The following is a 14,451-nucleotide window of genomic DNA, read 5'->3' on the forward strand; positions in this document are numbered from 1 at the left end:
ATGTCAGCTGGTTCGCTGTGTTGTTGGAAGATGAAATTCTATTTTCCACAGACTAAACCCCACTAATTATTAAGGCTACAGCTTCTGCTTAATGTGGGATCTTTGTGAACCACTAGAATGCGGTGCGTCTAGCTGACGGTCTTGGCAGCGAACATGATAGGAATTGGCTGCAACATTCAGCAAATATGTTCTAACCACTTCACCAGCTTAATTACTTTGCTCACATGTGGCCCGTGTTACAGTATGTCTCCTTAACGCGCCCTGTTTTTTATTTATTTTTTGGGGGTCTCCTACCAGGAGCAAAGATAATGTATTTAAATAATTGAAATATATATATATATATATTTATTATTATGCTGAACTCCTCCATTGTAAATGTGTTCTCTCTTTAAGCCCAGGCCGTATACCCCATTTGATTACGATGGAGATACTAACACTTTGCTGTGTTATTGACGGAGTATTGCAGGCACTGTGGCGAGCAGTGTAACTGTCTTATACTTCATGTCTGTGTGTTACAGGAAGCATAGTCAGCGTGGGAGATCCCAAGAAAAAATACACCAGGTTTGAGAAGATCGGCCAGGGGTGAGTACACCATTACATTAAAGCCAGTACTTGGATTTAATCGCTGGCAAGACATCTGTCCAAGACTTATAAAGACTGGTGTGATAGAGAAAGATGTTGCAAAAGAAAATTCACCCACTGAGTTGTGGGCAACCAAGCAGACTAAAGACAATTCTTGTTATTTATATATCCTCTGGATAAGCAGCTTCTGGAAACAATGCATCTAGTTACGGAAGCAGAGTGGTTAGCATTGCAGTCTCGGGGAAATGAGTTTGATTCTGACCATGGCCTTATCTGTGTGGCGTTTGTATGTTTGTTTCCCATTCTTTCTCCCCCTCCAATGTGCTCCACTTTCCTCCCACAGTTCAAGCACATACTGGGAATTTAACGGCCTTCCGACATTACCCCTCTGTGTGTGTGTGTGTATGTGTGTGACTTGTGGGGTACACAATTAAGACTGATGTGGGTGATTAGACATTGTCTGTAAAGTACTATAACACGTTGGTGCATTATAAATAATGTCTAATATTTAGATAATTAATCGGCGTGCCATTCAAGGGGATTCTATTATCCCCCCCCACCTGAAGACATGTGTTCCGCAGCCCTTCAGGGATATAGAACCCATTCAGATCCGGGATTTGCTGCTTTAATAATAAGAGGCAGAATCTTAATCGGACATTGTGCCCCTTGAAAGAGAGAGGGGGCGGCCACTGGGAGGGATAGCGTAAAAAATGAGGTTGCAGATCTAGTTTGTGTTTTGTTTTGGTTTTTTTGTCTGCGATATTGTACTTCCTGCAGCAGAGGTGCCCAAACTCAGTCCTCAGGAGCTACCGACAGGTCCTGTTTCAGGATTCCTTTAGCTGTGCACAGGTGAGGTAATCTAATTGGCTGGATCAGTAACTATCCTACCTGTATCTGCAGCCAAAAATTAATAAAACGTGGCCTGTGGGTCGCTCTTGATGACTGGGATTTTGCACTTCTGTATGTTACACGTGTGTTACAGACCATGTTTTCGGGCACATTTTTAGTCCCAGATTCGTCTTTCATTTTTGAGCTGTGTATTTAGCGATCTGGTTGGCTGCAGTGTGCGCCCTTTGTGTCAAGCAATGTAGGGGAAACATAAAGGGTCGTTAGGTCGTTGTAATAAGATCCCTGAAGTACAGGCTGCCGGTACCTCGTGTCACAGGCTGGTGAGCAGGACACCGATGGGAACATTGATGTTTATGCAGCTTGTATTAGGGACTATACCTCCGAGGGAGGGAGGGCTGTATACCTGGGGGGAGGGGGAGAGAGGGCTGTATACCTCAGGGGGAAGAGGAGGGGGGGTCTCTGTATACTTCAGGGGGTGGAGGAGGGGGGTCTCTGTATAACTCAGGGGGCAGGGATAACATTTTCTTGGTCAGGCTAAGAATTAAAGTTTCTTCTTGGAGAAACTAAGCAAATACTTGAAAATGGGTATAGTCAGGTCTGTAAACCACCTCCACACTTGAAAGGGTTCAAATAAACACATTTGCTATGTAGATTTGTCTGTATTTTGTTACTGATCAATATCTTGTTTTCATTCATTTTTTTTTTTTTGTGAAGTTTAGTCGGAACATTCTTGAAATATTCTGTTAAAATCCAGTACGAAGTTTAAGGTGTTTGCTTTTAACACTCAAAATTATCCTCAAAATGAAGCACATTTACCATTTTATTTAGTTTTCCACAACATGTTTAAGAACATTTTGGTGCACTGGGTCTATAGAGCCTCCTTTTAGGTAGCTGGTATCAGGAGGACTTTGTCAGAAGCATTTGTCTCTATGATAATGATCTGTTCCTGGGTCCTGACTGAATACACAGGTAGATCAGATGTCGGGGGAACAAAGTTACTTTGTCTCGCTGACACCTATAATTAACCAGGAAACCTCACTTAGCAGCGCTCTGTAACTGCCCATTGTCTGATTGTTAATTATAAGCCTTTAAACCCTTGTCCCCTTTCATAGACCGGTCTGTGTAAATGAAGGAATTCTGGGTACAGATCTTGTACACTGCGCGGTGGGGGAGGAGGGAGCCAGGACAACTACTGTATAAAGGGGAGCGGGGTGGGAAACGTCTTAGTTTTGTTTTTAGTCCACAAAGTTCTATTTGCTTCTTGTTTTTTCGGTTTTTAACCTTTTAATTGCTTACAATACAAACTGATCTACAGTATTATAAAAAGACATGCTGTAACATTGGCACTAAACACGAAATAAACTCTCGTTCCAATTCCCGTCTCCCGCAATGCCTCAGACAAGCTGTGGTTTACGGTTAGTGTTCGTCAGTCAGCGTAGCCGTGATCTACAGTCTATCATCCGTGTTGGTCTCAGTCTGCAGGGAATAGTGTATACGAAGTCTGTGTCTCACACGTACCCGTCTTTAAGCTCCATACAGTGGTGAAGCACGTTTTTTAAGTTTCGCACTTTTTTCCGTTTATTAGGGCACGAGAGCACTGTTCCCGGGCTTTCAATACAAAAAAAAAAAAGTGTGTAGGCTCCCACGTTCATCATCATTTATTTATATAGCACCACTGATTCCACAGCGCTGTACAGACAACTCACATCAGTCCCTGCCCCATTGGAGCTTACAGACAGACGTCAATATTGATAGCAGCCATTTAACCTACCAGTATGTTTTTGGAGTGTGGGAGGAAATCGGAGCACCCAGAGGAAACCCACGCAAACACGGGGAGAACATACAAACTCCACACAGATAAGGCCATGGTCGGGAATCGAACTCATGACCCCAGTGCTGTGAAGTAGAAGTGCTAACCACTGAGCCACCGTGCTGCACACATTCATGTTGTATCGTACCAAAACATATTGCATCTGTTGATTTGGTTTTACTAAACTTACCAAAAATCACGATCAACGATGTGTAGCAAATGTGGCAGTGTGTACGCACTCACGTCCAGCAGTGTAGGCAGATCTCTGTACATTGTGCAGAGTCGCAATCTTTTCAGCAGATGGTTATGAAGATCACAGATCTGAAGGTAAATCGTGTAGGTGTGTACACAGGAATCTGCATGATCATCTGGATTTTCAGTCGTTGGTAAAATCGTTACAAAAATTGAGTCTGCAGTAATCGTCTATGGGGTGTACTCAGCTAAAACCATAAACTGTCCGGGTAACGGACCCCTTGTCCTTTCTGATGTGGATTCTGTCTCCTCCTTTGTTACTGTTCCAGGATTGGTTATTACAGAAATGCCAGATGTGTGTATATTAGATTACTTCTGCCCAGCAAGTTATCAGTTTTATCCCATTGCTGGACGTCGCCATCTTTAAATACCTGCTGAGCAGGGTGGGAGAACCTTCCATCCCTCTGGGTCATAGCGGAAGCTTCGCTTTTATCTGACCGGCTTCTAGTTACTAGAAATGTTCTGATAGCGATACACCCGGGTGTCAGTGATATCTCTGTGTTTTATAGGCTTAGCTATAGCGTATTCTTACGTGATTATATACAGAGGTGGTAAAGCCCATGTACTCTTATCTTGGAGCCCAAGTCTGCTAATACATAGACCCAGCCCTCGTCCTGTGCACAGATATGTATAGATGAAAGTTGTCCCTGGGCCTGAGTGCTAATGCAGCTGTGAAGACTCCTATAGTCAGACCAATGAATACAGGGGGCAGATCTAGTGTTGGAAACAAGGCAAAAAAAAAAAAGGAGCAAAGTTACACCTTGGTAAAACCATCTTGCACTGCAGAGGGGACAAATTTAAAAAATGAGGATAGATTTAGAGTTGGGAGGGGGCCTGTCCTAGCTATACTCTATGACCAGTATCTATGTTCCCTGCATGCAAAAAAAAATGCGTTTCCATCCATTGCTTTGCACCATGGCTTGTCCAGGGGCAAATTTGCACCTATTTTTGCTTTGCTCCTATCTCCACATAGGCCCAGAGTAGTGAAATGATCATTCCCCGGGGCTGGCACTTAATCCATATAATTGTTAACCAGGTGTTACGTCCCAGTGTATAATGGTAGATTAGCAGGTTCACATGGATGTGACATTGTACCATAAACCCTGCAGGACCCAGCGATCTCCCTGCTGCTCTCTGGGGGGCATTGTTCAGTTACATGGAACAGGGCATTAAAAGTTTCAGTAGTATAAATTCCTGGGCTCTGCACGTAGTAAGAGCAGGATCTAATAATGCCATATAAGCCGGTCACGGACCGGCGGGCACCCTGCATGTGCTCACAGTCGGGGAATGCCCCTACGTTAGCTGCATGACTGTTCTCTTTGTTTTCCTGTCAGCGAGTGCTCAGCCCGGGTCATACTGGCAGGAGATGAGAGGCCACCAGCAGCCTGCAGTACTATCTCTGCACTGGTCATACTGCCTCACTGCTGCTTACTTCACTCCTGGAATAACTTGTCACAACCTGCTTTATGTTCATTCAACCGACCACAGACAGCTTCCATTATGGAATAGGCATCAGTGCATTAGAACTCCTGGTGGTAAATGTATCAAGCTGAGAGTTTTCCAGCGGGTTTAAAAAAAACAATCAGATTCTAGCTATCTTTTTTTAGTACATTCTACAAAATGATAACTAGAATCTGATTGGTTGCCATAGGTAACATCTCCACTTTTCAAACCTGCCGGAAAACTCTCAGCTTGATACATTTACCCTCTAATCTGAGTTCTCCATGGAGATGAAAGGAAAATGTAATTACCTATATAGGGTGAATGGTCTGGTGAATGAAGGGTTAAGGGGGTGGTGTATGTAGAAGATATGTCATAAAACATCTGCACCATCATCATTTCTGTGTCTACTTTTTAAAATTTAATTTTTGGTTTAAAGATTAAAGTAATCGTAGTACGACTGAAACAGGAGAGGTGCAGATATAACCAGCGATTGTTTATTCGCTGGACTTGTGTGGTCAATGTGACTTTAATTAAACAAAGGCAAGAGTTCGACTTGAGTACATGGTATATTCTATCCAGGTTTAATGCATTAAAATTGGAAATGTTTGTTCATATAGGAACGTTTACCTACATATTACTCTGCGCTGTACCGAGAATCTTCCATCAGTCACCCCAGTCTGTCCCGGAGGTGCTTAGTCTCTGTATTGGTGTTTTATTAAGTGAAGCTTTCCGTTGTGTCAGACACATAATTATACTCTGCTTACCGGCTTGTAATTATGGTTGTATGACCTGTCTCTGTCCTACACAGGGCGTCGGGGACGGTTTATATCGCGGTGGATGTAGCGACCGGACAAGAGGTAATGGGGTCATATCTGTGATGTTGGAAATGTTCGCTGTGAGGGGTGGAGGGCGGAAAATAAAAAACCTTCTTTAAGAAGCAAAATTGGGGAGCAATTTAACATTAATTGTGACTAATAAGTGTATTAGTTGGTACTACTTGGCCGGCTCACAAAAGAGAAGACTGGAAACCACGTGTTCTCCGTTCGTCTGTTATGAAGCATTAAGGACCTGTAAAAGGCTCCATAAACACGTTGATCCTACATAAAATATCTGTGATATGTGATCTTTGTTACATATAGATGTGGTTGACATCTGTCTCCCATCACTCTGTTACTATTAATGTCCTGATGCTCTAAACTAGTCTATACACGGACACGCAGCGTGCTGAAATGCAGCATTTGAATACTCTGGTTGCCTATAGGTTGTCCTAACCCCGCCCACTTCTCTTACATGTCTGTGTGTAACCTGGTGTGAAGAATGAATACAGTAGGTGACCTCGCCCTAGTGCAAGGCACCTAATAATGACTACGCAGGGTCAGTACAGTGTTTTACAGGGAAACTGTCGCCTGGTTCCTCCCTGTCTTCTATAAGAATCTTGTGTACTTTGTACTTGATGAGTTAAAAGGGGAACCTCTCGCCCCAGTCACATTCCATCATATGTCTGAGCTGGAGAGCATCTCGGTAATAAAACAAGACTGGGTATTAACAGAGAGGAAAGACTAAAAGATCTTAATATGTATAGTTTGAAGCAGAGAAGGGAAAGGGGGACAAGATAGAAATATATATATATATATATATATATATATATATATATATATATATATATATATATATATATATATATATATATATATATATATATATATATATATATATATATATATATATATATATATATATATATACACACATACACACATACACACATACACACATACACACGGACATGTACTGACACTGGGGGGAAGAGAAGTATTAGAACACAAGGACATGTACTGACACTGGGGGGAAGAGAAGTATTAGAACACGAGGACATGTACCGACACTGGGGGGAAGAGAAGTATTAGAACACGAGGACATGTACTGACACTGGGGGGAAGAGAAGTATTAGAACACAAGGACATGTACTGACACTGGGGGAAGAGAAGTATTAGAACACGAGGACATGTACCGACACTGGGGGGAAGAGAAGTATTAGAACACGAGGACATGTACTGACACTGGGGGGAAGAGAAGTATTAGAACACGAGGACATGTACTGACACTGGGGGAAGAGAAGTATTAGAACACAAGGACATGTACTGACACTGGGGGGAAGAGAAGTATTAGAACACAAGGACATGTACTGACACTGGGGGGAAGAGAAGTATTAGAACACGAGGACATGTACCGACACTGGGGGGAAGAGAAGTATTAGAACACGAGGACATGTACTGACACTGGGGGAAGAGAAGTATTAGAACACGAGGACATGTACTGACACTGGAGGGAAGAGAAGTATTAGAACACGAGGACATGTACTGACACTGGGGGGAAGAGAAGTATTAGAACACGAGGACATGTACTGACACTGGGGGGGGAAGAGAAGTATTAGAACACGAGGACATGTACTGACACTGGGGGGGGAAGAGAAGTATTAGAACACGAGGACATGTACTGACACTGGGGGGGGAAGAGAAGTATTAGAACACGAGGACATGTACTGACACTGGGGGGGGAAGAGAAGTATTAGAACACGAGGACATGTACTGACACTGGGGGGAAGAGAAGTATTAGAACACGAGGACATGTACTGACACTGGGGGGAAGTAGGGTCAGAGGAAATGAGGGGAAAACTACTTCACAGAAAGGGTAGTGGATAAGTGGAATAGCCTCCCATCAGAGGTGGTAGAGGATAATACAGTAGAGCAATTTAATGCTTGGGATAAACATAAAGACATCCTTACAAAGATCTAAGGATCAAATAGGGTTTGAGGTTACCATAGGTTAAGAAATAAGCAGACTAGATGGGCCAAGCGGTTCTTATCTGCTGTCAAATTATGTTTCTTTGAGCTTACAATCTATAGGAAGAGATACAGTGGCAGCCAGCCCAAGGGATCATGCATGCATGCATGCATGCATGCATACATACATACATACATACATACATACATTATCCTGGAATGCAGGGTCCCGCTATCTGCACGGAGAGCTCTTACCGCCTCTCACATGGTTGAACTGGGACAGTAGAAAACCAGAATGTTTAATTCTAAGTACAAAGCTCCCCATGATGTAAGAATGAAAAGGAAATGGGGAAACTTGAGAAGGAATCTATTATCGTCGGCTTTGTTACGTGAAACTATAATTAATGGTTTCCACATTGAGTTAGTGGGTATTTCCTGTAAGCCCGTGTTTTTATAGAAGGGAACCCATGTATATTATTTTTCACCCTGGTACATTGATGTTCCCACCGTCCTGATTCCCAGCCGTAAAACTGAGCTGTGAGCGTCCCGCGTTGGTCACGTTGTCTTTGCAGCTAATTACCGCGCAGGATTTGTCAGTGACTCTTTGTGTTCTACACGCAGGTGGCGATTAAGCAGATGAATTTACAACAGCAGCCAAAGAAGGAGTTAATTATTAACGAGATCCTTGTAATGAGGGAAAACAAGAACCCAAACATTGTCAACTATCTGGACAGGTGAGTCCATGGGAAAATACTAGCACTCATTCTCCAAACTGTAATACTATTGTCCTGATACATGTGTGATAACTATACGTGGCTCTGAAAGTGGCCTGGGCGCACGTGGCTCATTGCTGTTTTGTTCCAGTATTGTGGCTGTTCAGAGGGGTGACAAACAGGAGGAGCTTCATTCCAAAATCCAGTTGTCTGAATATACATCATATCAAACCTGTCGTCTTTTCAGTGTGATTCTTCTGCTTTTCCCACTAACTTTCTAATGAAAATCATTTGTGCTGAATTATTTGCTGGTAAAGTCTTTAATTCCTGTGCATTTTATACAGACCACAAAACAAGTGGGAAAAGCAGAATAGGAATATTCTAGCACTGAAAATACGTGTGATGGACAGGTAGACGTCTGTGTACGTCCGTTAATGACCCCACTGACGGAGTGACGTTGTCTCCCTGCAGTTACCTGGTGGGGGAGGAGCTGTGGGTGGTGATGGAGTACCTGGCGGGCGGATCCCTCACGGACGTCGTCACCGAGACCTGTATGGATGAAGGACAGATCGCGGCGGTGTGCAGAGAGGTAAAGGTCTTACCAAGTCTGTGTGTGTTTCTTTGTATCAGGATATGTTTTAGGCCATTGGTTCCCAACCTTCTGGTGGCTTGATGCAAATGTCACGGGTTTCACTTTTTTATGAATTAAAGTGCGTCATTTAAACTCAAAGTGCATCATCGCAAATTTCGTGTCGTTGACAAATAAGTGTTCGGATGTACCCAATGATATTTGCATAATGTTTAAAGGGTTTCCCCAGTCTGGGAGGGTGGGATCACATGTTAAGGGGGGAGGGGAGTGATGATACCTGGCTCTCATTTGTAGTTGAAGGGTAACCTTCTTTTTTTTTTTTTTTTTTTTTTTTGTAAAATTGATCTTCCAAAAACAAAACCTATAGAAACACAAATTCAATCATTTACAAATTATCCAAATGTCACATGAAGGTGTAACATTATACTCAAATATGCAACCATATGTTCCAAATTAAATCTACTATATACAACGCCGGATTGTACAGTAGAGAAGACTGGGTCATACAGAAAATGGGGACATGTAAGGTAGACAAAATAAATGCAGACATGAAAACAAAAGGTATGGAGGACCCTGCTCATTAGAGAGCTCACATTCTAAGTGTAAGAGGGCACAAGGGGAGCGAGTGTGGCTCAGAGTGGAGATTGGGGCAGTGGTGAGGATCATTAGTGTGAATAGTATCATCAGGGATAAGGTGAGTTATTAAATAAATGGGTTTTTAGAGAACGTCTAAAGATTTGAAGGCTGTGGGAAAGTCTGATTGAGCGTGGTAGGGAATTCCATAAGTGGGGAACAGCACAGGAGAAGTCTTGTAGGTGGGAGTGAGGTGGTTACCAGAGGTAGATCTAAGAGGTCGGGAGGTAGAGAATTTTGATATGAGATTTGAGCTGTTTGAAGGGGTGGTGGTGTTGAGGGCTTTGTAGGTAACCGTACATAGTTTAAACTGGATTCTGTAGGATACGGAGCCAGTGTAGGGATTTGCAAAGTGGTGCATATTTAGATTACTGAAAGTACGGCTAAAATGACATAACCATTAAAGGCTAACTCCATTTTTACATATCTCTAGTAAAGCTAATATTTGCAAAATGGTTTTTGTTTTGTTTTTCATTGTTTGGACCCCAGAAATAAAACCTGAAGGTTGAGCTTCAATGACATCACAGCTCTGTGTTCAGTGATTATGGTACAAAACTACATATACCGTGATACATGGCATTCACAACACTAACACTAAACTATCGGTGTCACCCTTGTGTCCTCCCCAAACTGCCTGTGCTCTGGTTGGTTCAGCTTGTGTTTAAATCCTGCCTAGAACTAACATCTGTAGAGAAGGTAACACTGAATAGTTTGAAGTGGGAGTTGGTGGCCCAGAGCAATCAAACTAAACGGGAAAATACACCAGAGCTCACTCCGTGCGGCGTCTTCTAAACTAGAGCTCACAGGTGCCTTGTTACATTGACTTCTGTAGATTTAAAGGGGTAGAGAGGACATTGAGTAGATGGATTTTCCATTTTCTGTGGACAGTGACTGGTGTCGCCCTCCCTGACCGCGGCTTTGCGAAGCATCCTGTGGATTCCGGCTGTATCACAAACTGCTTGTTGTTGGTGACCATTATAAATCAAAATATCATTACAGTTTTTATCATTTGCAGCATTGTTAAATCAGTTTTAAGTACATTTTGGCACAGATTTATATGCAAAATCCTGCGTTGTCCTTAGTTTAAGAAGTACAATGTGTGCTGATCGACTGTTAGACATTAGACGTCATTTGTATCCTGATATGTCCAGAAATCCGAGGTCTGTTCTCTACGTGTAACAGTCTCTGGCTGCGGATGAGATTAGAGGACCGTTCCCAGGTTAATGAGCGTTCGTGATCTAATAGATTGTGCTTATTGATGTCTGCTGTATGATAGAAATAAATGTGTCTGTTCTGGTTCCGCGGTTACAGTCTGGTGTTCTCCCCTCTGCAGTGTCTTCAGGCCTTGGAATTCCTGCACGCGAACCAAGTCATCCACCGGGACATTAAGAGCGACAACATCCTCCTGGGAATGGACGGTTCCGTCAAATTAAGTACGTTCCGGTGATGCGCTGCAAGTTGTCGTATGGGTTTCTCATTTGTAGCATTAATATCTCTTCCTGTATAAATGGTCCTCTGTAGCCGGTAACTCTTATTCCTTCTCTGGGCTAAAATTCTGAACCACTGATTAATTACAGGTAGGAATCGGGACTCTAACATCCTTTCTTTGTAACGGTATTGTGTGTTTTATAACGTAAGTAAGTAGGAGATGCAGTACAGGAGATTGACCCCTTCTGTTAGTACTGGAAGCTTTGCCCCATTCAGAACCTACACATAACGTTTCTGTGGATATAACTCTGAGTTTACACCAGATTCAAGAGGTTTTAGAATCGTAACCTTGGCGCAGACAATTACTGGGGATCCTGTGGTGATTGGATACAATATATTGGTTCCCCAGCACCATAGTCGGCCACCTTAACTTATGTGCTTAATCCATAAAGAAAGTCTGCTTGGTAATAAGCTGTTAGTTATCTAGTTAACACCCCAGAATTTTACTGTAACTCGTATTTACTCTTTTGGTCTCCTGTTGGTACTGACTGTAATGTATAACGTTATTTCGCTTACAGATGTTACTGTTGAGGCACCGGATCCGTAGTGTGTGTGACGTCTGTTTAACGTGTTGTGTTTGGTTCTCTTGTAGCGGACTTTGGTTTTTGTGCTCAAATTACCCCGGAACAAAGTAAGCGCAGCACGATGGTCGGTACGCCCTACTGGATGGCCCCGGAGGTGGTCACGCGCAAAGCTTATGGCCCTAAAGTGGACATCTGGTCGCTGGGGATCATGGCCATAGAGATGGTAGAGGGGGAGCCGCCATATTTGAATGAAAATCCTCTCAGGGTAAGTACCTTTTTCTAAAGGGGGAGGGGGGGTCAATTCAGTGCAAGGTGACCCTGGAACGTCCGCAGAGACCCCCTGACCTCGGGGTTTTTACAGGAATCTGCTCATTTTTTTTTCATCCCATAAATGAGCCGAGATTTGTACAGTAATTGCGCAGCCGGAGATCAGTGATGTCCCCCACCCACCCCCGCACCACAACGCCAGGAATTGAATCTCCCCCTCGAAGTCTCTTTATACCCTGACCCCACTATACAGGGGCTTGTACCAAATACACCCAGATATCTGTAATGCAAAACAAATATGATCATCATCATCATCAACATTTATTTATGTTATGTTAAGTTATGGGCAGCACAGTGACCTAGTGGTTAGCACATCTGCCTCACAGCACTGGGGTCATGAGTTCGATTCCCAACCATGGCCTTATCTGTGTGGAGTTTGTATGTTCTCCCTGTGTTTGCGTGGGTTTCCTCCGGGTGCTCCGGTTTCCTCCCACACTCCAAAAAACATACTGGTAGGTTAATTGGCTTTCAAAAATTGACCCTAGTCTCTGTCTGTCTCCCTGTCTGTCTATCTCCCTCTTTGTCTGTCTGTGTCTGTGTAAATATGTGTATATATTAGGGAATTTAGACTGTGAGCCCCAATGGGGCAGGGACTGATGTGAATGAGTTCTCTGTACAGCGCTGCGGAATTAGTGGCGCTATATAAATAAATGATGATGATGATGATTTATATAGCGCCACTGATTCCGCAGCGCTGTACAGAGGACTCATTCACATCAGTCCCTGCCCCATTGGGGCTCACAGTCTAAATTCCCTAATATATACACACATTTACACAGACACAGACAGACAAAGAGGGAGATAGACAGACAGGGAGACAGACAGAGACTAGGGTCTAATTTTCCCTAACATACAAACACACACAGAAAGAGAGAGGGTCAATTTTTGATAGCAGCCAATTAACCTACTAGTATGTTTTTAGAGTGTGGGAGGAAACTGGAGCACCCGGAGGAAACCCACGCAAACACAGGGAGAACATACAAACTCCACACAGATAAGGCCATGGTCGGAATTGAACTCATGACCCCAGCGCTGTGAGGCAGAAGTGCTAACCACTTAGCCACCGTGCTTATTTATTTCTCAACACAAATGTACAGATCATTGCCTTGTACTCACTGTTGCCGTACTGCAGAGAATAGCTTTTGTTTTTCTGACACCGAGCAGTAAAAAGCAAAATCATTCCCCTGCCCCCACCCTACACACACTCCAGATTGTTTGGCAAGATTGTTTGGCATTTGTGTTTCTTGATGCGTGACTCCGTTCTGTAACCAGGCGCTGTATCTTATCGCTACAAACGGGACCCCAGAGCTGCAGAACCCAGAGAAGCTGTCTGTCTCTTTTAGAGACTTCCTTACCCGGTGCCTGGAAATGGATGTGGAGAAGAGAGGTTCAGCCAAAGATCTGCTGGAGGTGAGATCTCCCCGACATCCAAATGTGGTGGTCCGATCTACTGTGCAAAACACTGGACCAGTGCTTACGTTTTCATGGACGGGGGAGAGGGGTTTCCTGAACTTGCTGCTCGCTATATTTTCCACTCAGTGTTAATTACCTGTTATTGTTTAGTATGTGCTGTACAGAAACCCCTACCCTATACTGATGAGCTCCAAACAGGGTGAACATCTCTGTAGGATTAAATTTTGCCTTTGCACTGACCCATGTCTGACTACCCAGTGACTCTTTAAATATGTCCCAGATGTCTGTCTCCTTGTATACCATCGTCTTCTTTACATATTGTCCCTCAGGAGCGGTTTCCTATTCTCCCCATCACGTTTCATGGTTTTATTGTGGTAACTTTGTTCACAGAACTCTACCCCATACTAGGAAGCTCTAACCGGGCCCGTACGGTCCCCCTCCCACCGCACATCCTCTATCAGGGAGTAGATAACTGTGGGTCACTTTAATCTCCCATCCAGAAAACTTACTGCTTTAGAAAACTACCTTTTACATATTGTCCAGTATGACACGTCTGGTTAGGTTCTCCGGTTGTGTTCCGTAGGGCAGTTTAGTGATTGGAGACACATCGTCCCCATGTTATTGTGGCTGTATAAATCGGGTTCCGTATTTTCTCTCCTCACCCTCTGTATCGCCCCAGAATGCCCTGAATCCGCCATGTGCTGTATTGTTAGTGATGCTGGTGTTTTATATCCGTTTCTTTATTTGTGTTTTATACATTCAATAGACAGTAAAAAGTTCTTGACTGCAAACCTCAACATAACACATAATGTGTTATCATATGAAATCTCTTTAACTTCAGGGTTAGGCAACCTTTTATTATTTATTATTATTATTATTATTATTATTATTATTAATTTTTATTTATAGGGCGCCACTAGGTGTCCGCGGCGCCGTACAGGGACAGACAAGATTACAATACGAGGTGAGACAGCACAGAATAGTAAACAATAATCACAGTAACTCAGTGAGCTCAAGGCACAGCTAGAGGGGAGGGGAGAGGGCA

At 43.3% G+C, this 14,451-nt stretch overlaps 1 protein-coding gene across 3 annotated transcripts in view; it reads left to right on the plus strand.

Annotated features, from left to right (window-relative positions):
- PAK1 (p21 (RAC1) activated kinase 1) overlaps window positions 1-14,451 on the plus strand; it is a 51,395-nt gene that overhangs the window by 34,399 nt on the left and 2,545 nt on the right. For all 3 annotated transcript variants that reach the window (XM_075198596.1, XM_075198598.1, XM_075198597.1), the window contains 7 exons: window positions 519-582; window positions 5,745-5,793; window positions 8,341-8,453; window positions 8,904-9,021; window positions 10,988-11,087; window positions 11,735-11,931; window positions 13,266-13,403. In XM_075198596.1, the coding sequence (XP_075054697.1) occupies window positions 519-582; window positions 5,745-5,793; window positions 8,341-8,453; window positions 8,904-9,021; window positions 10,988-11,087; window positions 11,735-11,931; window positions 13,266-13,403 (779 nt within the window). The remainder of the gene's footprint in view (window positions 1-518; window positions 583-5,744; window positions 5,794-8,340; window positions 8,454-8,903; window positions 9,022-10,987; window positions 11,088-11,734; window positions 11,932-13,265; window positions 13,404-14,451) is intronic.

The sequence above is a fragment of the Mixophyes fleayi genome, chromosome 2 (genome assembly GCF_038048845.1).
Source record: "Mixophyes fleayi isolate aMixFle1 chromosome 2, aMixFle1.hap1, whole genome shotgun sequence".
Classification (NCBI taxonomy): Eukaryota; Metazoa; Chordata; class Amphibia; order Anura; family Limnodynastidae; genus Mixophyes; species Mixophyes fleayi.